Source organism: Pelobates fuscus, chromosome 7, assembly GCF_036172605.1.
Source record: "Pelobates fuscus isolate aPelFus1 chromosome 7, aPelFus1.pri, whole genome shotgun sequence".
NCBI classification, from domain to species: domain Eukaryota; kingdom Metazoa; phylum Chordata; class Amphibia; order Anura; family Pelobatidae; genus Pelobates; species Pelobates fuscus.
The window spans coordinates 79,914,252-79,940,928 of NC_086323.1; the positions used below are offsets into that span (position 1 = coordinate 79,914,252).

The 26,677-nt window shown below is 39.6% G+C and overlaps 2 protein-coding genes across 2 annotated transcripts in view; both read left to right on the plus strand.

The window, feature by feature from the left end:
- The first annotated feature begins 863 nt into the window (after positions 1-863).
- Positions 864-16,373, plus strand: LOC134569162 (fibronectin type III domain-containing protein 7-like). Its single transcript, XM_063428072.1, has 9 exons — positions 864-917; positions 1,391-1,648; positions 2,463-2,720; positions 3,246-3,506; positions 4,699-4,959; positions 13,377-13,637; positions 14,218-14,481; positions 15,889-16,146; positions 16,360-16,373. The coding sequence occupies exons 2-9, from the start codon at positions 1,462-1,464 to the stop codon at positions 16,371-16,373; spliced, it is 1,764 nt and encodes a 587-aa protein (XP_063284142.1). The 5' UTR covers positions 864-917; positions 1,391-1,461.
- Positions 16,374-17,073: 700 nt separating this feature from the next.
- The window catches only part of LOC134567947 (fibronectin type III domain-containing protein 7-like), an 88,681-nt gene continuing 79,077 nt past the window's right edge, over positions 17,074-26,677 (plus strand). Inside the window, exons 1-3 of the mRNA XM_063426116.1 lie at positions 17,074-17,260; positions 25,297-25,557; positions 25,675-25,935. Of these exons, the coding sequence (XP_063282186.1) occupies positions 17,074-17,260; positions 25,297-25,557; positions 25,675-25,935 (709 nt within the window). The remainder of the gene's footprint in view (positions 17,261-25,296; positions 25,558-25,674; positions 25,936-26,677) is intronic.

A 26,677-nucleotide genomic window follows, 5' to 3' on the forward strand; every position in this document is an offset into this window, starting at 1 on the left:
CTAGGTCCATGCATCCCTCAAATTTTAGACACAACGCCTCAATGTGCCAGGGACCTGACAACGCTATCATGGGGAAATACTGCTGGAGCTGACCGCTATATGGGAATTTTAATGCAGAACAGTGGGAAAATGCTTACCTGCAACAGTACAGAACAAAGCTGTGATATAAGAGCGATGGAATGTGGGCAAACCTACACTGCATCTGTGGTAGCATATAATGATCAGTGTATGAGTTTTAGTAACTCTCTATTCATGGTTGAAACAGGTAAAAAACAATTTAAAACATTACAATGAATGCATACTGGTTTCATTTTCTGAAATGCCTTATTTTTCATATGGATGCAATGTTTTAATGTTATATATAATTAGCACCAAACTTTAAAGGGGAAATGTCACTAACCAGGATTTTTCATATTCTGCATTTTGCAACTCCATCTTAGCTCCCTGTCCATCATTGCTGTAAACTCTGTCCTTTGCGCCTGGCAATCACAGTGAAGAGGATAAATGAAACCATCTTTCTAATTATAAAGTGATTTTCACTTGTTTATTCCTTGGTGTAAATTCCTGAGAACTCTTACTAAAATATACTGTTCCAGTATTGATGTGTATGTATCATCTATTCCATGTCTTAATAAGATCTTATATTATTGTAATTTCAGCTCCCTGTGTCCCCCCCGAGCTCCGTGGCAATGTGTCCTGTGACACTCATTCTGTCACTGTGTCGTGGGATTCTGCTCGTGGTGCAGATACATACACCATCAACGCTCACAATGGCCAGAACCAGAGCCTGTGTGTCACCTCAAATACCTCTTGTGTATTTAATGATCTCCTTTGTGACAACGACTATCAGTTCACAATAACTAGTTATTCTGCAAGCTGCAATAGTACAGGGGACAGCTCTCTAAATATTAAGACAAGTGAGTATTTTACTTGCATCTACTGTCTATGATCGTTGACTTGAAAATCCACCACATGCTTTCTGCTAAGAGGGATCTAAAGGCAGAAGTAACCAGAGAAGGAATACCAAAATTATATTAAGAAATGCAGAGGTTTGTTTAATTAAATCTAAAAATTTGTTGGTGAGACTTTTAGGTTGGGTTTTTATATGATGACATTTATGGCCACCTTTTACAATATAGCCACAGTCCAAAGAACTAATTGTATGTATCAAAAATTAATTAGAAAAACTTGAACTTAAAATTGGCACTTGACTCTATATGCATACACAAAAACAATATAGCATTTATTTTTGTTCTCAATGGAATCATAGATTGTTGTGGGACTATTACATTCTAATATTGGGAACATGAAAGAGTTGTGTTTTGCATGTATTAATTATGTTATCAAAAAAGAAAAATCAGTATTCCAGTTGTTTTTTTTCCCCTTAAAGTTCCCTGCCCTCCACGAATCCTCGATGTGTACGCGACATGTGAGAATAATTCTGGCATTATACATTGGGAAATGAGCCCCAATGCCAGATCATACAAGGTCATCGCGACAGGACATAGTGACACCCTGCAGTGCAACACATCTGACACGTCATGCGTGCTCCAGAACCTGGAATGTGGGCAGAATTACACGGTGACAGTATGGGCAGAGGATGGCACATGTAGAGGACCTGAGAGCCCTCAAGTAACGTTTAAATCTGGTGTGTATATACATTAATGTCATTCAATCAATGATATATTATTTAATGGGCAAGAAAATGTAGTTAGCAATTACATAAAAATCTTGAGGCCTATATTTTACAATACTGGTTTGGCTCAAAACGTTTCCACTCCTGATTCATCATATTTCCTTCTGGGTGGCAAAGCTAAGGGATATTTTTCTTACTTGTCTGTTTGGTACATAGTATTATAAATGTTGTTGATTAGAAGTGCTGTACCAGAAGTATTTTGTTTATACATTTTGCCTCATAATATGTATTACAGTACAATGGATGGACCATGAATGGATTGATAGGTGAATGGATGGATAGAAGGATAGAGATTGTAAATATATAACATGCAATACAATGATCATATGGGATGATGAAAAAAATATATATATTTCCATCAATGCAGATCCTTTATTTAGGTTTATATCACTAGTAGATTTCAGAATGTGGCTATCTCCACCTTCTGGCTACTAACTTCATGACTATGAAGAATTTGACTCCTAAAATTGGTCAACAGTTAATTGTTTTGAATCATACTAACATTAGAACTTTTTCCATCTAAAATGATCAAATAACCTATTTAATGTGCAGTCACTATGTTAATATGGCTTTGGCCTTGTTCCTATACCACATATCAATAATTTTTTATTAGATATGTTTTAATATGTTTCAATACTTTTTTTTTTTTACCTTCATTCTTCTCAATTTATAATTTTGATCTACTGTTAGGATCCCAGCATTAGTGATGCTAAAATAAACTGTAACAACAAAAATGTGAATGTCCAATCCTTTAATTTCTTTTAAGTTCCCTGCCCTCCACGAATCCTTCATGTGTTTGCAACATGTGATAATAATTCTGGGATTATACAATGGGAAAGAGACCCCAATGCCAGATCATACAAGGTCATTGCGACAGGACATAGTGACACCCTCCAGTGCAACACGTCTGACACCTCGTGTGAGCTCCAGAACTTGGAATGTGGGCAGAATTACACTGTGACAGTATGGGCAGAGGATGGAACATGTAGAGGACCTGACAGCCCTCAAGTGACATTTCAATCAGGTTAGTATCTCCACAGGACAGAAAATTTATAGATATTACTCAGAGGTTGCATTTAAGAGCAGCGGAAAGAGACCTGATATTGGCGTTAGGCAAATGACAGAATCAAATCATTAAATCTCTCTTTTTCTTTAGCTGCCTGCCTGCCAGTCTGTCATATTTTCATTAAAGCATCACCTAATTCTTCTAAAAGCTTTATCTTTTCTGTAAATCTGACAGAGGTTGGAAGGTTTAGATTAATTTTATATAGAAGCAGTGATGGTGATTGTATCAAAGCTCAGAAAATATCGGTGCTGTATACCACTTTATATCTTTTGCACTGAATCTACCGTATGTTTATGGTTACATTGTTGGATTCGGTGGGCTGTTGTTTTTATTTTGTTTTATTTCTGAAGATTTACGTTTTTAGTGACATGTTTCCTGCTTTATTTTCATAGTAGATACCATTTAATATTTTGGACACCGTAAAGATTCACTTAGTACATGTGGCTTCAAAAACTCAACTGTGTTTATTCCAATTTCTTCTAGTTCCGTGTATTCCTCAAAATATTAGCTCAGCTGTGATATGCGGAGTGAATTCACTGCTTGTCACCTGGAATGCCAGCTCTGGAGCTACTGGCTATTCTGCAACAGCTGTGGGAAGTCAAGGTCAACTTGTCACGGCCAACATTCTAGAACCCACATGTCTTTTACCCAACCTGGAATGTGGGCAGGTTTATAACCTGACTGTACTGGCCATGAACAATCAATGTAAAAGTGCAGAGAGCCCCGTGTTGGAGATTGTATCAGGTAAATACTGATTAGCATATCAGCAATGGCATGACACTCAACTCCAAATCTTGATATCATGTTAACCAGTTTCTCCAGTAATTAAAAGTCGCACATATACTTAAACATAAGAACTATTGTATCAGTCAGGCTGTACAGGCTTATTCTTTAAGTAGATAGTATTATGGTTTAAACTGAGCTATTGGTTCTCGGTAATGTAGGTGTATGGTGTAGAAAAACAATGAAAGCCACCAGGTGTTCCCTTAAGTTGGATTGTCTTCATTTGAGACTTTTCTCACAAAGCCTTGAGGATTTGTCAGATTTGTAATAGGTAAATCTGTAGGATTGATCTGACCTTCAACAGTTTAGAATTAATAATTTCATGGTGACACCTCTGACTGGGAATACATCATACGCCGCAGTTCTTTCTGATGAAACACTAGAGACCTAGGAAGGAAGGAACCATATCTAACTTCAGAAGATGTAACCATAGATTATCCTTTTGTACTTTTTCAAAAAGGGGGAGAAAGTGTCTGACATTGCATGACTCATAAAGCAGGTTATGTGGCCCTAAATCTTAAGAAGGAAACACTATTCTAAATCAAAACAGAAAAGTCTCTTCTTGCAAGCCCTGTGAAATGCTATATTACTTCTTAAAATATTTCCTGAAGAATGCGCATTAGATTTTGATTTAAAATATATTAATTTTACAGGGCAACATTATCATTAAAGTAGCAAGATTTTTACTACTAAAATGTAGAAAAATACAAAATTGAGAGAGGATAAAATGAACAGTCACACGTGCAGAATAAGCATTAGGAATAAATGAAGGATATAGAGTTATATTGATAAATGAAGGTATGGCAGGTGGGCTACAGGTACAAAAAAAAACAAAAAAAACACAGACACACAATAACTCCGTTCTTTTGGTTACTTTATTCAGTCCATTGGTAGTAAGGCTGGATATACTTTTTTTGCTGTCTTGAATTATTAAAAAAAAATACAAAATAAATCAAGATTCATTTTAAATCTGGGCAGAAGAAAATAAAAGAGTTCTAAAATGATTTTCTGATTTCCAAATGTAAAAGCTATTATTATTATGACCCAAGTATTTCACCTCTATTATACCAATTAAACCTGTATCCTCTGGAAGCAAACAATTCACTCACTAGAGGCCTGTTCTACTTGGTTTAAACCTGTTTTTCTGTTCTAGCTCCTTGCAGTCCACTACACCTGATGGCTTCACCTCAGTGTTCGCCACTCGGAGCGTCAGCCTCCTGGGAATCCAGCGTTGGAGCAAAGTCGTACACTGCTACATTTATAGGAATGAATGGAGACAGAACATCCTGCAGCACTAATGACACCTCGTGTTCAGTGTCTGGATTACATTGTGGCCAGGTTTATAATGTCACCACTACAGCCTATGATAACAACTGCTTCAGCTCAACCACAAACATTACACAGATATCATCAGGTAATATTCCACCTACAGCACTGTGGAGTGTAGACAAGAGCACAGAAAACTAAATTATTACATTTTTGACAACTTCATCTGTTATGACCTCTTTTAGTAATGTCTACATCCAAAGGCTCTGTCCTTGGTCCCCTTCTATTTTCTCTTTATACTGCCTCTCTTGGCAAACTTATTACCTCTTTTGGATTCCGTTACCACCTGTACGCTGATGACACCCATCTATATCTCTCCTCCCCAGACCTCTCCCCTGCCGTCCTGCAACGTGTCACTGCTTGCTTTTCTTCCATCTCTGACTGGATGTCCTCCCGCTTTCTGAAACTCAATCTCTCTAAAACTGAGCTCCTTGTCTTTCCTCCTCCTAATACTGATCCTCCTCTTTCGCTCTCCCTTCAAGTTTGTGGTACCCACATCAGTCCATCCTTGCAAGCGTGCTGTCTTGGCGTCATACTTGACTCTGGTCTCACCTTTGAGCCTCACATCCAGCATGTTGCCAAATCCTGTAGATTCCATCTTAAAAACATAGCCCGCATCCGCCCCTTTCTTGCACCAGATACTACCAAGGAGCTTGTCCATGCTCTAGTAATTTCCCGCATGGATTATTGTAACCCTCTCCTGATTGGTCTTCCCAAAAGCCGCACTGCACCCCTACATTCCATAATGAACGCTGCTGCTAGACTCATTTTCCTCTCTAGTCGTTTCTCTCACACCTCACCCCTCTGCCAGTCCTTACATTGGCTTCCTGTATGCTATAGGAGTCAATTCAAGGTACTAACTCACACCTATAAAGCACTGAACAACTCTAGCCCCTCTTATATCTCCTCACAGATCCTTAGGTTTGTCCCTTCTCGGTCTCTCCGCTCTGCCCGTGACCACCTCATGTCCGTTGTCCGCACCCGTACGGCCAACTCGCACTTGCAGGACTTCTCGCGGGCGGCTCCCTTCCTATGGAATAGCCTGCCTACCGCCATCAGACTCTCCCCTAGTCTTGCATCTTTTTAGAAGTGCCTTAAAACCCATCTCTTTGTCACGTCTAAACATTTGTTATGAAGGAACACAACTGCAGATTTCGTATAGTTTGAATATTTATTATAAAAAGTAAAAGGTAATGACTTTAATTCCAATTTACAGGTACTGTTGTTTTAAGTAATAAATGATAACTGAAGTCCACAATTATAAGCACTGTAGCTTTAAGTAGTAAATGATAACTGAAGTCCACAATTACAGGCACTGTAGCTTTAAGTAGTAAATGATAACTGAAGTCCACAATTACAGGCACTGTAGCTTTAAGTAGTAAATGATAACTGAAGTCCACAATTACAGGCACTGTAGCTTTAAGTAGTAAATGATAACTGAAGTCCACAATTACAGGCACTGTAGCTTTAAGTAGTAAATGAAAACTGAAGTCCACAATTACAGGCACTGTAGCTTTAAGGAGTAAACGATAGTAAATTGCAGACACTGAATCAATAAAGAGTCTCTTAGTAGAATCAACGGTTTAGGTGATAAGCAGTCACAATAGCTGTTCCATAGACTTTAACCGAAGCAAGACAGATGCAGCTAACTGAGATAAAGTATGAGTTGAAGTTAGCTGTAACGGAATTGTTTTTACCGAAGGACTTTTGGAGACAGGTAATAACAGCTTTTAGATGAAACTCTTATCACATTGGTTTTACTTAGCTTCCGGCACATAGAACACTGGTTTCCCGAGATCTCCTCAGAGGCGTATGAAGAGTGTTTAATCTTTAGTCGTGGATGAGGAGAGGTGAAGGGAACTTTGCAGAGTCTTTCAGTCCGGTCTGGTAGCAGAGGCTTTCACAACGAAGTTGTAGCCGGGTTGTGAGTAAGGAACGTAGTTCAATAATCCAGCCCTGATCAGCTGGTGCAGTCAGATTAAATAGGCAGACCGTGTCATAAAGGGGTGTGGCTAGGCTCCGTGGAACCAGGAAGTAAGAGGATACCATAGTTAAGGCATGACAGTACCCCCTCTTTAATGAGCAACCTCTGGGTGCTATTGACTTGTGAAATTTGGAAATCAATTTGTCAGCATGAACGACAGAGGAGTTTTCCCATGTATCTTCATCAATTCCATATCCTTTCCATCTGATGAGGTATTGTAAGGAGCCACGATGGATCCTTGAATCCAGTATACTTTGAATTTCGTATTCTTCTTCACCCTGGACCAATATGGGATCAGGAGAAGTAGTGACATTTCTTTGGAAAGGGTCAGGATGATAAGGCTTTAGCAATGACACATGTTTGGATCTTTGGCATACAGAACAGGAATTGACATAAGATTCAATAGTTTGGTCTTGACGAGGCCACCAATAGTATCTTTTAGACAATTCAAGGGTCTTTTTCATACCTGGATGACCTGCCAGAGGAGAATCATGAATAATTTCAAGTACTTTAATTCTGAAAGAGGGAGGTACATAAATCCGGTCTTTAAAATAGTAGAGACCGTTTTTCTTGGATAATTTACTTGATTTAGGAAGTTCAAGAGCGTCTTCACTGAGACCTTTAACGTCGTCGATAAGAGAAGATAGGATTCCAATGACTGTAGGAGGAGGAGACTCCAGTTCGGTGTCAGAACAACATGAGGTTTTAGCTGGTTCTTTCGTAGACTGGAGAATTGGAATACGTTGCAAGCATGTTTTCTTGCAATAATCAGAATCAAATGCAAGAGAGAAGGGAAACCATGAGATTTGAGGGTTGTGGTTCCTTAACCAGTTGATCCCTAATATAATAGGAAAAAATGGTGATGAGATGACATCAAATATAAGACTTTCCGTATGAGTATGATTGATGGTTACTTTTAGAGGGATGGATTCATGAAGTATTGGTCCCGATGAGATGAGGGACCCGTCAATCACTTTAACAGGTACAGAAGTTCTTTTACGAACACAAGGAATTTTATTCTTTGTTACAAAGGCTGAGTCGATGAATACTCCATTTGCACCGGAATCGATAACAGCCTTGGTTATAATTCTTTTATTGTCCCACTGTAATACAAGAACGATAGGGGACATTTGAGTATTTGCTGTAGAGGGAAGTACACTTAGGATGGAAGAGGCATGAGACTGCCTTCTGCCTTTTATCCGTTTCAATGAAGGACAATCAGAGACTAAATGAACTTGAGAGGCACAATACATGCATAGGTTTAATTGACGTCTTCGATTTTTCTCTTCAGGAGTGAGGGGACTTCTTATTATCCCTATTTCCATAGGTTCACTTGGTATGGAAGTCTTATCTGGAGCTTTTGAGGGAGTGAAAGGTTTGCGGTCTTTTGAATGTGAAAGGGCTTTTTCGGCATTTCTTTCTCTTAATCTTCTGTCAATGCTGATTGATAGGCGAATTAGAGCGTTCAAATTAGTAGGGAGTTCTGTTCTAGATAATTCATCTTTTACAGCTTCCGATAAACCAATTCGAAATTGGTTGCGCAATGTGATGTCATTCCATTGCGTTTCGATAGCCCATCTTTTGAATTCAGCAATGTAATCTTCAACGGGTCTATTTCTTTGCTGTAGTGTTCTGATTGTTAAATCAGCTGTAGCTTGTTTGTTAGGATCTTCATAGAGAAGAGACATGGCTTCAAAAAATTCATCCAGTGAATCTAAAATGGGGTCATCGTTTTCCAGAAAGGAATGAGCCCATGACATAGGTTCACCTCTTAGAAAGGAAATAACCGAACAAACTTTAGTTCTTTCTGTAGGATAGGATCTAGGTTTCAAAGCAATTAAAAGTTTGCAAGAGTTGAGGAACTCCCTGTATCTGGAACGATCTCCATAGAACTTTTCAGGGTTACACACAGCAGGATCACTAGCCGAGTGCAGAGTAGTATGAGGAGTATGAGTTTGTAAATCTCTGATATAAGTGAGAAGTCTTTCATTAGTAACTTGCAGGTCTTGCACACTTTGGGCTAGTGCATTAACTCTTTGATTCAGCGTAGCTATAGTAGAATCGAAATCTGCTGGATCCATTACAATGGCTGGATTATTCTGTCACGTCTAAACATTTGTTATGAAGGAACACAACTGCAGATTTCGTATAGTTTGAATATTTATTATAAAAAGTAAAAGGTAATGACTTTAATTCCAATTTACAGGTACTGTTGTTTTAAGTAATAAATGATAACTGAAGTCCACAATTATAAGCACTGTAGCTTTAAGTAGTAAATGATAACTGAAGTCCACAATTACAGGCACTGTAGCTTTAAGTAGTAAATGATAACTGAAGTCCACAATTACAGGCACTGTAGCTTTAAGTAGTAAATGATAACTGAAGTCCACAATTACAGGCACTGTAGCTTTAAGTAGTAAATGATAACTGAAGTCCACAATTACAGGCACTGTAGCTTTAAGTAGTAAATGAAAACTGAAGTCCACAATTACAGGCACTGTAGCTTTAAGGAGTAAACGATAGTAAATTGCAGACACTGAATCAATAAAGAGTCTCTTAGTAGAATCAACGGTTTAGGTGATAAGCAGTCACAATAGCTGTTCCATAGACTTTAACCGAAGCAAGACAGATGCAGCTAACTGAGATAAAGTATGAGTTGAAGTTAGCTGTAACGGAATTGTTTTTACCGAAGGACTTTTGGAGACAGGTAATAACAGCTTTTAGATGAAACTCTTATCACATTGGTTTTACTTAGCTTCCGGCACATAGAACACTGGTTTCCCGAGATCTCCTCAGAGGCGTATGAAGAGTGTTTAATCTTTAGTCGTGGATGAGGAGAGGTGAAGGGAACTTTGCAGAGTCTTTCAGTCCGGTCTGGTAGCAGAGGCTTTCACAACGAAGTTGTAGCCGGGTTGTGAGTAAGGAACGTAGTTCAATAATCCAGCCCTGATCAGCTGGTGCAGTCAGATTAAATAGGCAGACCGTGTCATAAAGGGGTGTGGCTAGGCTCCGTGGAACCAGGAAGTAAGAGGATACCATAGTTAAGGCATGACACTCTTTAGGAAAGCTTATGGCCTCCAAGACTAACCCCTACCTCACATACCTGTCTCTTGCCCTCTCCTAAAGGGCAGCCCACCTTATTTGATTGCTAATTCCTGTCCTAATGTGTTTTAAACCCCACCGCCTATAGAATGTAAGCTCGATTGAGCAGGGTTCTCTTCAACCTATTGTTCCTGTAAGTTTTTTTGTAATTGTCCTATTTATAGTTAAATCCCCCCTCTCATAATATTGTAAAGCGCTACGGACAGGGCCGGATTAACATAGGGGCTGATGGAGCTGCAGCTCCAGGCCCAGGCCCATGGAATAGGCCCATTGATTTGAAAAAAAAAAAAAATAAAAAATTTTTTTTTTTACATTTTTTTGTTTACATTTTTTTTCCCCCCCACACACTACTCTTAGGGATTCCACCTGGCTTTTATTTTATTGGCACAGCCAGTATTTGAGGCTGCCTGGCTGGTGCCAATATTGCAGTGATACTGGCAATACAAATGGTGGTATTTTTCTCAGTATAAACAAGAGAATACTCTGCAATACCAGCACTGGCCAGTAGGGGTCGCTGTATGTGGAGACAGGCAGGGATAGGAAGTTCCAGCATATCCCTCCCTGCCTATCTATACTCACTGATCTGCAGGGGTGCAGCTACAGAGAGTCCAGACAGCAGCTCCCACCCTGCAGAGACAGCCTACAGCTCAGCGAAGTAAGGAATGGGGGGAAAGACTGCAAGGAGACATACACTGAGGCACTAAGGGACACTGGGAGACATTATGGCAGACACTGAGACACTAAGGGACATTGGGAGACATTATGGCAGACACTGAGACACTAAGGGACATTGGGAGACATTATGACACGGACACATGGGGACACAGGAATCTATCTATACAGCAGAATCAAACCAAGTAGTTTTTTGGTGATTTTACAGCATTTTCTCTTATGTCACTCCTTGTGATTATCATCATGTGATGTCATCCATACATATTTAATTATGCAAATTAGCAAGGCCGGTATGTTTTTCCAAGAAAGGTTGCAACCCTAACTACTTTTCACATACTCTTACTTAAGTATGGAAACTTGTGTGAACTGGCTGACAATGAATATGGTTAAAGGGACACTAGAGTCACCAGAACAACTACAGCTTATTTAATTTGTTCTGGTGAGTAGAATCATTACCTTCAGGCTTTTTGCTGTAAACACTGTCTTTTCAGAGAAAATGCAGTGTTTACATTACAGTCTAGTGATAACTTCACTGGCCACTCCTCAGATGGCTGTTAGAGATCCTTCCTGGGCCATGGCTGCCTAAAATGCATCCAAACATTCCGTATCTCCTCCCTCGCGATGCAGACACTGAACATTCCTCAAAGAGATTCATTGATTCAATTCATCTCTATGAGGAGATGCTGATTGGCCAGGGCTGTGTTTGAATCATGCTGGCTCTGCCCCTGACTTGCCTCTTTGTCAGTCTCAGCCAATCCTATGGGAAGCACTGTGATTGGATCAGGCCACCACTTCTAATGATGTCAGCAGACTGCTTGTTTTTCTGAGTCTAACAGCATGCAGAGTTACAGCTTCAGGCTTGAATACAGTAAGATTTTGCTATGTTTATGGAGGTATGAGGGGCCCAGGGGGGCTAGATGGTGGTGTTAACACTATAGGGTCATGAGTTCATGTTTTTGTTCCTGACCCTATAGTGATCCTTTAAGGTAATGCTGACTTTGGTCTCTCTAACACTGTGGCATGTTCCCTTTCTTCTACCCTCACTACATACAGCTTTTCTCTGTCCCAGACTATATACCAGGAGCTTCTGCCTGCTAGTAAGAAGGTAAGGACCAGCGAGTGCTAGGGGACACTCCTTAGAAAGCGTTGAGCGAGCGCATCATTAGATGCATTTCAGGGTGCTGTCTGCATAGTATGCCCTTAATTGGCCAGCTGAATGATTGGCAGGCAGCCTGACATGCATTCATGCCAGGCTGGCCTTCTAATTCTTTGGGCAGACATGTCCTCTTTTTGGGCATGTTCGCCCCTTTTGGCAGGTTACATGATTTGTGTCAGTGGCACACCCTTTTACCGTGCCCATTGACTTCCTGCTTGACTAGACACTGCTGTTAGGGGTTATGGATTTACTTGAAAGATGAAAACATAAATTAGTGAGAGATTAGCCTAGGGTATGTGTTTTCTTATAGCTGCTGTTTTCTTTCTCTCCAGCACCATCTCCATCAGATACATGACGCTTGGGAGTGTTTTACTGTTTTTGGTCAATATGATTCTGTAATTAGGCCCATCATAATTGTCAGCACCAGGCCCACTGGGCTCTTAATCTGGCCCTGGCTACGGAATCTGTTGGCGCTATATAAATGGCAATAATAATAATAATAATAATATTAATATATACTTACATTCAGGTTATTGATTTCCTAATGCTGCTGATAACTTATATTCAATTGCTTCTCTGAAACCATTATCATGCTGAGCTATTAGAAATGTCTTTTATCACAGATTGCACTTTACAGAAGGGCATACATTTTAAAGAGTGAATTCATTTTAAAAATGTTACCTTTTAAATAATGTCAATATACATCATTTAAAAGACATCCACAACATATTTGCTGCATTTGTAATGGCACCAAGTACACTGCTGTAACAGCTGTTTTAATGAGGTGAGGTATGGCGGTATACCTCATCTAGTTGAGTTAATTAAGTTATGGGTGTTTTCGTTTTAGGATGGAGTTACATGGTGATTCGCTAGAGTGAGAATTCAAAATTAATTAAAGGTCAAAATAGTTGAATTGTAAGAATTCCCTAAGCTCTAAGAGTGAGTCAAGATGCTGTACAGTATTGCCCCTATAACTCTCAGTCAGACATGGCAAAGTCCGATAATACTGCAGACCTCTAATTCCTAACCTTAAATAGGAATGTTCATGCACACAGTACAGTTATTCTATGTGTTTACTGACACAACCGAAGGATTTGTGTTCATTGCAGGCCTTTACTTTGTTGTATTGTTGCAGAATTATTTATGTTTGAGAAAGATAGAATTATGTCACACTTATCCTAATTAGGTCTTGATTAAATATTGTTGGATAAGCTTTTCAAATGATTTTATATAGTTGGATAAAATGTTACAATTATTTTTTTCTAAACAAATAAAATATAAAAAAATATATCGTATATAACAGTATATCGAAAACTATTAAAATATTAAAATACTTTTCTAAATAGGAATTCATTTTAGAAGTTTACCTAAAAATATTAAACAATTTGAAAAGCTTATCCTAAAATAGGAAATGAAGGCATAAATTTGTATGCTGTGGACTATTTTTGGATTCATATTGTAATATGTTGATACATTTTTTTATATTATACAATTTAGAAAAAATAAGTTTATCCAAAATCATTTCAAAAAGACGCATTTGACAATGTTAAGTAGAAGTCTTTTTATGAACAATATATTCCTGCATTACCAGCTCCATGTGTTCCAACCAATGCGGAGGTCAAGATAGACTGCGATGGAAATCTTCTAAATGTCACTTGGAGCCCCAGCCAGGGGGCTGATTCGTATACGGTCAATGCCACAGGAAAGAATGGCCATACACTCTACTGCAACACTACGACCAATGGATGTAACATCGTCAATGCACACTGTGGAGATACCTATTTAATTTCACTCACAGCTCACAACAAGGACTGCAGCAGTGATGTGCTTACAGTGGGAAATTTTAATGCAGGTAAGGTTCAGATCCATGTAGCTAAGCAGTGTATGGATTATGATTTTGTGTTCATTCATGGGAGCTTTCCGTAGTTGTTCGAGGGGCTCTAGAATTAAGAGAGATAGAAAATGTATTTCCATTGTCCAAGGCAGTGCCTCTTATGTCAAGAGACTGTAGTATAGTGTAAGATCCCCATTTCCATACTACATAGAAGGCATTCTTTAACCCTCTTCTCAACTCTATGGCCAAATATGTTTGACCTATCCTGGGGTTCGCTCCTGCCCTGATGTTTTTCACCAATGTATCATTATTAATACAGGTTCACATAAAATTTCTGCCTTTGTATGCTTCAATTTCCTGTCCTCTCTTAATATTTTCTAAAAAGAAAACCTTTTCTATTTGAACCCATTAATACATGTGATTGCCTCTACTGCATGATAGATTACATCACATCAGTTTGGATCTTATTAGATAGTTAGATGGATTGATGGATGGATGGAGGTCAGCGGTGGCATGTAACGTTTAGGACTGGCAGTAGCATAGGACTTAAACATTTTATCCCAATTATCCCAATCATCATTCTCTCTCTCTCTCCTAGTTCCATGTATACCAGATCAAGTTGTGGTGAGCATTGACTGTTTAACAAATGAAGCACTGGTTTCCTGGCAAAACACAAATATTTACCAGACTTACTACACAGTGTTTGCCCGTAATATTTCTGACAATGAGTTATCGTGTTCTAACTGGTCCTCTTCCTGTGCTATTCCTGGTTTGGAGTGTGGACAGGAATACAGCTTTTGGGTGACTGCTGGGAACCGGAATTGTCACTCACTCCAGAGCATGGTCTACAAGGGAATGACAGGTCAGTGCTGGGGGAATACACACTAGAGAGTCTAGACCAGGGGTAAGCAACTTTCGGAACTCCAGATATTGTGGACTACACTTCCCTTAATGTCCTTGCAGCCATAACTCTAGCAAAGCATAAGGGGAGATGTAGTCCACAACATCTGGAGTGCAGAAGGTTGCCTTCCCCTGGTCTTGATCCTGTGTGCAAAGCATGTCTTTTCCATGAACTTGTCATGAAGAGTCTTATTCTGCATCTGAGGCTTTCTTCTACAGTTTTTATTTCCACTTTGCCTTAAATTGTAAGGAGGATGCCAAAGTACTTACGTTGAAAAATAAATACATTTTTTAAATTAATTAATACTTGACAATGTACCTGTTTACAGTATGAAACATGTTGAGTGGGATGCTGGATGCAGGGAGTATGTGCTTGCTTTATGCCAGTTTACGCAGAATTGTTTAACCTTTTTATTGCTTGTAAGGTTTTTGGATTTAAATCAGTTTAAATAAATATATGAATTTTAATGGAATCCGGATGATGGGCATTCTCTTTTATGTACAGCCTTACCACACTTTGACTTAAATGTAGCTTTAACTATAAAGAATATACTTTTAGGCAAAATCAAAGGAAGATTTAAAGAGAACTATTAACAGTTTTTTACATCTTAAATTGTAAGTCATTGCAGTGAGGTACGGATTGCCATCCACTATATATTTAATATGTTTGCTCTTCAAGGCATAAATATCACGTATTAAGCACATCATATTTGGAGTTTAAAATAATGTGCATTTAACTTTTTTGGTTTAGTTTCTTTACACATTTAGGTTAAATACCATTCCTAATGGTGTAATCCAACCAGGGATGTATTTACCACAAGGCAAACAAGGCATTTGCCTAGGGCGGCACTTTCAGGGGGCGTGCCAAAAATGCCACCCCAAGCTCCTAGACAAATGCCTTGTTTGCCTCATGTTCTGGGGCTGTCCACCTTACAGAGAGTGAGTGAGTGTAGCTGTCATTGTGTGTCTGTTAGTGAGTGAAAGTGTGTGTGTCTTTCAGTGAGAAAGTGGGTGTGCCTGTGAGTGTGTGTCAGTGTGTGTATGTCATTTTATGTGTATCTGAGAGTGTGTGTCTGTCAGTGAAAGTGTGTGTTGGGTAAACAGTGTGTGCCAATGACTGTATGTGTGTGCCAATGACTGTGTATCTGTCAGTGAGTGTATATCAGTGCATGTATAAATGAGGGCATGTGTCTGTCAGTCAAAAAGGTGACCTTGACACGAATTGGGGGGGGGGGGCAAATTTAGATTTTGGGGTGCCCGAATTTAGTCGTGCCTAGGGCAGCACAAATCCAAAATACACCACTGAATCCAACAATAGCTGGAGTAGTTCGAGTTATTATAACCTTGATCTTCATTTTTGTTATTTCAGCTCCCTGTGTCCCCCCTGAACTTCGTGGCTCTGTGTCCTGTGACACTCATTCAGTGACTGTGTCGTGGGATTCTGCTCGTGGTGCAGATACATACACCATCAATGCTCACGATGGCCAGAACGAGAGTTTGTGTGTCACCTCAAATACCTCTTGTGTATTTAATGATCTCCTGTGTGACAATGACTATCAGTTCACAATAACTAGTTCCTCAGCTAGCTGCAATAGTACAGGGGACAGCTCCCTACATATTAAGACAAGTAAGTGAATATATAAAATGAAATTTACTAAAACACCTTCAGGGTTATTCACAAATGTTTTAATTGTCAGGAATTCAAAGTGAATTGAAGGTGAATTTCACATTTCTGATCAAACTAGCCAAAGTGAAAACACAGTTGTTTTTGTTTGTTTGTTTTTAACAATTTGGCTGTATTGTTTTTATTGTTTTTTAATTTAATTGAATTTGTGTTCAGTCCCTGACAATTAACACATAACTGAATAGCCCGTTAGTTTAAAATTGTAACTATGGCAGATAAATGACTAGTAAATGACTAGTAAATTGTGTAAAAAAATAATAGTTGTTGTATGTCACTAGAAAACCAAATTGTACTGTGCTAGAAAAAGTTGTGAAATTGATAGATAATAAATACATGGCTCAAATTCATATGAACTTGAAATATATAATAGAAACATAACAGAACATTTTTTCACATCTTTGCTGTGCAATCATATTTTGAATTCTACTTTCAGAGAACTGGTGCATGCAGTTTTTTTTTGTGTTTTCGTCTGTTTTGCTTAGTGCCTCTGATAATTTTATACCCAAAAATTTGATCTGTTGGTGATTGTTCCAAAACTGAAAAACACAAATACAATATTGTGCAACTCACATAATACTTGTACAATACTCTCCATAATCACATACATATATTTTTAACTCATCTTACAACAGAAAAAGAGAATATATAATTGTCAAGATCCTTGCAATTTTTATTTAATTTGCCACGTTGTTCTTCTACCATAATTATGGGCTATACTTGGCAAACTTTTTATAGCTAGCGTTAAAATAAATTGATGAAAGAAACGTGTTGCCATTTCTATAATTTCTTTTCATTAAAGTTCCCTGCCCTCCACAAATCATGGATGCACATGCAACATGCGAGAATAATTCTGGGATTATACAATGGGAAATGAGCCCCAATGCCAGATCATACAAGGTAATTGCGACAGGATATAATGACACCTTGCAGTGCAACACGTCTGACACCTCGTGTGAGCTCCAGAACTTGGAATGTGGGCAGAATTACACGGTGACCGTATGGGCAGAGGATGGGACATGCAGAGGACCTGACAGCCCTCGAGTGACATTTCAATCAGGTTAGCATCTCCACAGGAAAGAAAATGTATAGAGATTCATCTGAGGTTTATTCGTGAGCAGAGGGATGATCCAGATGTTGGCATTTGTTGATTAGAAGGAATAAAATAATTTCTCTGGAAAAGAGTCAACTGTTTAGCTTGATCATGCTTACTATGTTTGCTTTCTTCTAGTTCCGTGTATTCCTCAGAATATTAGATCAACTGTGATGTGTGGAGTGGATTCTCTCTTTGTGACCTGGGATGCTAGCTCTGGAGCTACTGGATATTCCGCAACAGCTGTGGGAAGACAAGGTCAACTTGTCACGGCCAACATTGTAGAACCCACATGTCTTTTACCCAACCTGGAATGTGGGCAGGTTTATAACCTGACTGTACTGGCCATGAATGATGAATGTAAAAGTGCAGAGAGCCCTGTGCTGGAGATTGTATCAGGTAATACAACTTTTACAGGTGTAGTCAGTGTGGCTGACATGTAACTTCAAACTATATAAAGATAATTAATTTCAGAAATAAATGTGGTTACCTTTCATTGTAAAATATTGTAAAGTAGGTGCTCCTTTTATTTGTGATTTTATGATCAGAAAGTGAAGAGTGGATAGGTGATGTTCTATCTTGTTGCAGTTTTGATTCATAAGTGAGTTAATACAGGGGGATTTGGTTCCAACAGTGTCCTAGGCAGGTTACCAATTTAGGCACTCCTTCATTCTTCACAAAAGTGGTTCCAGGGCCCCTGTCTGACCCCTGGACTCTAGACAGCTGCCTAGTGTCGCATTATGGTTCATTATGCTTTGTGTTCTAGCTCCTTGCAGTCCCCTACAACTGACAGCTTCAACCCAATGTTCAACACATGGAGCGTCAGCCTCCTGGGACCCCAGCGCTGGAGCAAAGTCATACACCACAGCTTTTAAAGGAACGGATGGAGACAGAGCTTTTTGCAGCACAAATTACTCCTCGTGTTCAGTGTCTGGACTACATTGTGGCCAGTTTTATAATGTCAGCATCACAGCCTACGATAACAAGTGCTACAATTCAACCACAAACATTACACAGATATCATCAGGTAATATTCCTCTTGGTTGTGTTAATTGTATATGGCATGCATTTGGTTTAAAATATGTTGTATATAATGTATATGGAGGTTACCTGCAAGTTGGAATTGGTAAAATATACAAATGGAAAGGAAACCGGTGAACACTGTAGTAGACAATGGAAATATAAAAATGTCTGTATGTAAAAAGGATTTAAATTTGCTTGAGAATTTTTCACATTTTGGGTTGTGGAAATTATATTGTTTATATAGTTTTCAATATTTAAGAGAACGAAGCCTGATTCAGTAGTAGATTGGGATGATTATCACCTGATTGCAGCTCATATCTTCTCAAGGTAGAGGAATGGTCTAGGTCTTGGGTAAGATGTGGATTTTGCTACAATTAACTCATGTTAAGTGCAAAAGAATGTTGATTCCCTAATCTTTAATTGCTTAGCACTTTGGCAAATGTCTTTTCTTCCATCTTCATTCTGAAGCACTTGCTCTGCCTGTGAAATTAGTACTTAGTGTCTTCTACTTTAACACATACAGTTACTTTCCCACACAAGATTTAGATAGTTGGCCAAAGTTAATGTTTGACTGAAAAATGGAATTTGTTCTTCCAACCAGCACCATGTGTTCCAACGAATGCCAGAGCAAACCTTGATTGCTCTAGAAATCATATAAATGTCACCTGGAATCCCAGCAATGGAGCTGAATCCTATACTGTCATTGCCACCACACAGAGTGGTCATACACTCTACTGCAACACAACAACCAGTGGATGTATCATCACACATGTGCACTGCGGGGAGAACTACATAATCTCACTCACTGCTCACAACAAGGACTGCAGCAGTGATGTGCTCAGCGTGGGATATATTGATACAGGTAATGTAGAAAATGGTAACTTTTACAATGATAAAATTATAAAATATAGAAATAGAAAAACAATTACATTACAAATACATTTCATGGCAAACGTTCCACTAGAGCAACATTGTCCTTTTTTTCTCCCAGCAGCAGTTATATAAATCATCTTTCGTATAGCAATATCGCTAAGTTCTTTTTATTTCATTAAAATATTTTATAAACTTTTTTTGCCATATTTAATGTAATTGAGGCCCAATGTTTTGGCATCTGAATTGTACTTTTTTTGCATTGAAAGCCATGTCTAGCTTACGTAGCAAGGACATTTAAGCAAGTGACTGGGCATTTTTATATTCTGACTGGCCATTATGCAATTAAAGCAAGCAGATGTGACTATAAGCACATAAAAAAAGTAAGTAAAATAACTTGTTTTATAGAAATAAATATACAAACTAAATTAGAAGCCTTGCATGAAAATCAATGCCTGAATCAAAGAGGAAACTATAAAAATATTATCAGATGAATAAGAACACACACTGGAGTTGTCTATATTTAGTATCTCTAAAGGTAAACCAATATGGCATAAATAATGTCATTTAGGCAATTATAAAGTTACAAAAATAACTTTATAGGTTCAAATGATAAAGTTATAAAGCTATTATAAAGTAAGAGTTATTTTCTAGAGCAGGATAAGGCAACCTTTAGCACTCCAACTGTTGTGGACTACATGCCCCATAATGCTCTTCCAATAATGGCAACAAATTAGGGGCGATGTGGTCCACAACATCTGCCGAAGGTTCTAGAGATATTCACAGGTTCACATTAATTCTCTATATTCATGTGCCTCAATTTAATGTTTTCTATTTATAACTATTTTATCCTTTGGTCTTTGTAGACAGATAAACACTTGTATGCTCTAACAACATTACCAATCAGTCATCTTTCTTTATTGTCCAGTTCCATGTATACCTGATAAAGTAATGGTGGACATTGACTGTTTTACAAATGAAGCTGTGCTTTCCTGGCAAGAGAATAACACTTACATGGCTTACTACTCAGCTGTAGCCCGTGATATTTCGGGCTTTGAATTAAACTGCTCTACATTTTCCTCTGTTTGCCATATTCCTCACTTGGAGTGTGGACAAGAATACAGCTTCTCTGTGATTGCGGAGAACCAGAATTGCAGCTCAGTACAAAGTGCAGTCTACAAAGAAATGACAGGTCAGTGCTGGGTGGGTATAAAATATAGAATCTAGATAGATTATGTATGAAAAACGTGTTCCTCTCTTGCTCCTGAAGAATATTCGCCATGACTATGTGCATTGAAGTTATATAAGAAGATGAACAGTTGATTACATATACCAAATATAGATGAAGAACATTCAATGTGTTTGCCACGATTATCTGAGGCAGAGTTATACTCCAAATTGTTACTCGCCAGGAGTGATTTTTTTTTATAACTTGCTGTAAGGAACACGCTTAAATCTCTTTTGTAAGTCCGATTTTATTTTCTTATTTATTTTTTTTTATAACACTTCATCACTCACAGTATTCAATGTACATTACTATTAACTGTGTACAATGGATGCATTGCCTGCTTTTTATGTACCCAATTGTTTCTTCTTAATACAGCTATATATTAGTTGTAAGAAGAAGTACTCTGAGTACATACTCAACTCAGACAATGAGATATCAGTGTGATTTGAATGGATGTCATGATTACATTTTCACCCCATAAACAATTAATTTCCTCGTATTACCTGCCTCTACTTCCCACTTCATTAATAATAATGCTAATACAACAGCGGTTGCCTGTGGATTGGGATTATTTCAGGAACTTAGCACAATTACCTTTTTAATTCCTTGTGGATCTGTATACTAATAAAGCTACTTAAAGTACTAATACATTTTTACTATAATTAGCCTCTACCACCAATGGTGTCAGTATAGTATGAATAAATTCAGATTTTTTTTGTCACTTCATTTTTATTTCAGCTCCCTGTGTCCCCCCTGAACTCCATGGCTCTGTTTCTTGTGACACTCATTCTGTGACTGTGTCGTGGGATTCTGCTCGTGGTGCAGATACATACACCATCAACGCTCACAATGGCCAGAACCAGAGTTTGTGTGTCACTTCAAATACCTCTTGTGTATTTAATGATCTCCTTTGTGACAATGACTATCAGTTCACAATAACTAGTTCTTCTGCAAGATGCAATAGTACAGGGGACAGCTCTCTACATATTAAGACAAGTAAGTGAATTTCCATCTCAAATGCTCAAATGAACTAAAACAGCCATAGGGTTATTCAGTAAACAGTAAGTTGTTGGGAAGTAATCGAGAAATGTCACATTTTAAGCCACAATTACTCAGCAGTATTTGGAGGTTTTTCCCAATTTACCTGTTTTGGCCTAAAACTAAAAATATTACAGGGACACTGTAGCGGGCCTGGGGTAACCGCTATTATTGAAAAAAAAGACCCATTTCCCCCCCTAGTAACCAGGCGACACACAGTTCCAGGGGTACAACCACAACTTTATCTGCCACATTCGGCTTTATACTTTTCCCCATGCAAGGGGTGGATCACACACAAAGACAATATCCCCTCCCAGGATCCTCCCAGGGGTCGTATAACGGATCCGGAATCCCAGTCCCTTTGTCCCATGTTCCCGCCATCTCCGGTGACCAGGAGGTCTTCATTATGACCCTCTGTACTTGGGAGCCCCCACGAGGGAAAGCTTCCCACCTCCTGGACTCCCAGTTACAGAAAAAACGCCATTGTCCCCAAAGCGTGTCCTCACCAATCTCAGGGACCCCCAGAACGGTAACCACCATGAACAGCCTCCGTTCTCGGGGTCCCTGGGTGAAACCAGGCAAGGGAAGCGTCTCCTTTCGGGACACAAATGCTCCCCCTGGCTGCTGCACATCTATACGAACGGCGGCAACCCAGGGAATCACTCATTAATTACTTCCCTTGTGATTTCACACTAATGTTGCGAGTTGCCAACGTTCTAATTGATTGGTGCGAACATTTCAAGGGGCACTGGGGAGGTCCTCATCCGGGAACCGAACGAGGTGGGAAGCAATCCACCAATGCTCCCCCTAACGAACGGGCTGCCACCCAGGTAGGCAGACGCCGAGGTTTCCCTTGCGGTTTGTGGTTTTGACACCTCATTACAAGGTGCGAACGTTCTAAGACAACATTCTAATTGGGGTTTCGTGGTGGTCCCCGTTCGGGAGGTGAATGGATTCCCTTCGTGACGGCGCCTCCCGAATGGGGAGCAGGCAGTTTTAGGCGTACACACATAGCAAACTACAGGAGCAAGATAGGTAAAATACCGAAAAGGGAGGGAGAGCACATGCCCAAAACAATACACACACAACAGGGGAATCAGGTCAATGCACAGTTTAGCGGCAGTCCCGCTCAGGGACGTATTAGCCGCGAGGCAAACAAGGCATTTGCCTTGGGTGCCATTTTCCAATGGGCAGCAAAAAAAGACGTCCCCCAAACGCCCAGGCAAATGTCTTGTTAGCCTGGCGGCTAACAAACAATCTGGTCGGTCGACGTCATATTCCGGCTCCCGGCACCACTCTGCGGCGCACGAGGGAGCTGAACAGAGAGCTCACTAATCAGTGATCCCTCGCCAGCGCCGCCCGCCCAGTAGCCCCACTGGACCTCAGGGAAAGGGAGAACCCCCCCAGCATTCCCAAAGGTGGGGGTTGAATTTAAGAAAAAAAATGTGAGTGTGTTAATGTGAGTGTGTGTCTGTTAGTGTGTGTGTGTGTCTGTTAGTGAGTGAGTGTGTGTGTGTCTGTTAGTGAGTGAGTGTGTCTGTTAGTGTGTGTGTGTGTTAGTGTGTATGTGTCTGTGTGTGTGTGTGTCTGTTAGTGAGTGAGTGTGTGTCTATTTGTGTGTGTCTGTTAGTGTGTGTGTGTCTGTGTGTTAGTGTGTGAGTGTGTGTCTGTTCGTGAGTGTGTGTCTGTTTGTGAGTGTTTGTCTGTTAGTGTGTGTGTCTGTTAGTGAGTGAGTGTGTGTGTGTGTGTCTGTTAGTGTATGTGTTTGTTAGTGAGTGTGTGTATGTCAGGGAGTGTGTCTGTTAGGGAGTGTGTTACTATGTGTGTGTCTGTTAGTGAGAGTGTATGCGTGTCTGTTAGTGAATGTGTGTGTCTGCTAGTGACTGTATGTGTCTGTTAGTGAGTGTGTATGTCTGTAAGCTAGTGTATGTGTGTCTGTCAGTGAATGTGTGTGTGTGTATTTAGGAAGGGTGCGGTGGCACGCGCGGGGGTGGGTGGGGTGCCTGAGTTTTGTCATGCCTAGGGCAGCACAAAACCAGGATACACAACTGGTCCCGCTACAGACACTATAGTCACCAGAACTACTACAGCTTAATGTAGTTGTTTTGGTGTTTATAGCATGTCCATGCAGGAATTTCACTGTAAACACTGCCTTTTCAGAGAAACACTGTACATACTGAGATATTAATTGTTACTGAGTGAATTGTGTGCTGGGGGCTAGTTGCACTCCCAACTCATATGCCATTGGCAGCCCAGAACTCTGTTCCGGGCTGGCAATGTCAATTCTGTGCATAACTTACATCTGTTGTCAACACTGCACACAGACAACACCCTTTCCCACCCTCCCTCTCACATTGTGCTACTTTCCGTCTCCCTCTGTGCAGCATTGTTGTTTTTTTAAAAAACACTCCTTCCCACTCCCTCTCCCCTTCTTAGCATATCCCTCCAATGTGCTCCAATCAGAGGCGTCTTATAGAGAAGGACCTCGATTGGACTTTGCATGGACCCAGGGACACCGATTTCATTGTTATTTTGTAGATAGCATGCTTATTTGTATTTCAATTTATGTAAATGAGGAATCATTAGCTAAAGAAACACTCCTGGCACCATAACTACATAAAGAGCTCCTTTAGCATTGCTTGTGCACATCGCCAAGTCAGAGTTGTTTGTGGAGTTAGTCCATAGAAATATTTGGGGTTATTGTTTAAAGTACCAATCCAAGCAGAATAACCACAAAAGCTCGCTGTAGTGGGTATGGTACCAGCAGTGCCCTGATACTGTACCACGCAAAGTGATCAAACCGTTTTAGCATGGTTTGAAACTGTACCTGGGTCCCTGCTTAGATGCTTCTATGTAAAACGAGGTCATGCAGGAGAGAGCTCATTGGCTGAGAGTAGCCATGTTTTATTCCCTCGAGACATCCCAATTCACTTCTCTTGCAGCAGCAGACCAAGAATGGTTCAACTGCTTACCATGATATGGAAATATAGAACATAGAACACCATAACCACTACAGTGGACTGTAATGGTGCTTTGTTGCTTTCATATCATTTTTATAAAAAGGGTTATAAATTTAGTTTTGATTACTTTTTTTTCTGTTGAATTTGCTAAGTGTGTGATGTTTCAGTTAAAGTGTCAATAACTCCTCTTCGGACAGATTCTGATCAACAAAACTTGAGTGCTTAAGGTGTGGTATAAGGTCTTCTTCCACTGACCCAATAATGGTCAATTTACGTTAAAAAAATCATTGGAACAGCATTATTGTGATTGCTTTGACATGATAAATTGTTAGTTGGCAAACATTAAAATGTTGATTAATATAAAACAATAGATTTTAATGTACCTCACAGTTGGATAAATAGTAGATGATGAATGGCTAATTCCCCTGTTTGTTTTACTTAAAGTTCCCTGCCCTCCACAAATCCTGGATGCGTATGCAGCATGTGATAATAATTCTGGAATTATACAATGGGAAATGAGCCCCAATGCCAGATCATACAAGGCCATTGCAACAGGACATAGTGACACCCTCCAGTGCAACACATCTGACACCTCATGCGTGCTCCAGAACCTGGAATGTGGGCAGAATTACACGGTGACAGTATGGGCAGAGGATGGGACCTGCAGAGGACCTGACAGCCCTCAAATTACATTTCAATCAGGTGAGTATTTCAACAGAACTGTAAATGTATAGATATTAGGTGAGGTTTTTTCATGAGCAGAGGAATGAGCCTTGACATTGGCATTAGTTGAGCAGAAGGAATTAAACAATTTCTCTGGAAAAGAGTCATCTATATTCCAGCAGTAGGTCTTGATTATGTTTGCTTTGTTTGCTTCGTTCTAGTGCCGTGTATCCCTCAGAATATTACCGCAGCTGTGATGTGCGGAGTGAATTCACTGATTGTGACCTGGAATGTCAGCTCTGGAGCTACTGGATATTCTGCAGCAGCTGTGGGAAGTCAAGGTCAACTTGTCACGACCAACATTGAGGATACAACATGTCTATTACCCAACCTGGAATGTGGGGAAGTTTATTACCTGACTGTACTGGCCATGAATGATGAATGTAAAAGTGCAGAGAGCCCCGTGTTGGAGATTGTATCAGGTAATAACTCTTACAGGTGCAGTCAGTGTGGCTGATGTGGAACTTCAACCTGTATAAGGATTATTTCTTGAGTGCTGTCTAAGATCTCATTATGGTTGATTCTGCTCTGTGTTCCAGCTCCTTGCAGTCCCCTACACCTTACAGCTTTACCTCAATGTTCGCCACTCGGAGCGTCAGCCTCCTGGGAATCCAGCATTGGAGCAAAGTCATACACTGCTACATTTATAGGAATGGATGGAGACAGAACATCCTGCAGCACAAACAACACCTCGTGTTCAGTGTCTGAATTACATTGTGGCCAGGTTTATAATATCACCGCTACAGCCTATGATAACAACTGCTTTAGCTTAACCACAAACATTACACAGATATCATCAGGTAATATACAGCATAATGGAAAGGTGCCTAATATGTTTATCATGCCATGTTATGTAGTGTGCTAGTATGTATGTGTATTCATATACAATATATGGAAATTAACTCTAGGTTGGGGTTTGGGTAAAATGCAATGTAAAGAATGAGAAACTGGATTGAACTGGTAGTTTAACATTTGAGAAAGCACCCACAAAACATAATACATACATTACATTTTTTTAAATCTTTTATTTTTATTTTGACTCGTTTTACAGTGTAGTTTGTTTTCCTGGCACTATAGTTTCCCTTTAATGAAGGCTTGCATTAAAAGGACACGATATGCACCCAAACCAATTCTTCTCAATGAAGTTGTGTGGGTGTAGTGCCCATTTCATTTTAGCACTGAAATGTAAAACATTGCTGTTTAAATAATATGGCATTTTTTACAATGCAGGGCTATGGGGGCAGTGTGTGTCTATGGGGGCAATGTGTGTGTATGGGGGAGCTATTGTGTGGTGTGGGGTCTGTTGGGGTAGGAGGGCAAATTAATAAATACATGCTTTTTTTTAAAATTAATAATTATATCCCCCTCCTACGTCCAGTGGCTCTCCTAGACAGCTCCTAGAGGTAATTATTGCAGTTTACTGGAATAATATTACACAATTTTTACATTTAGCCATTGAAGTTAAATTACATTGTCTTCCCCTTGTTATAATAATCACAGTCAGACTTGCATATTGGTGAAATTAACTCCAAGTACTCCAAT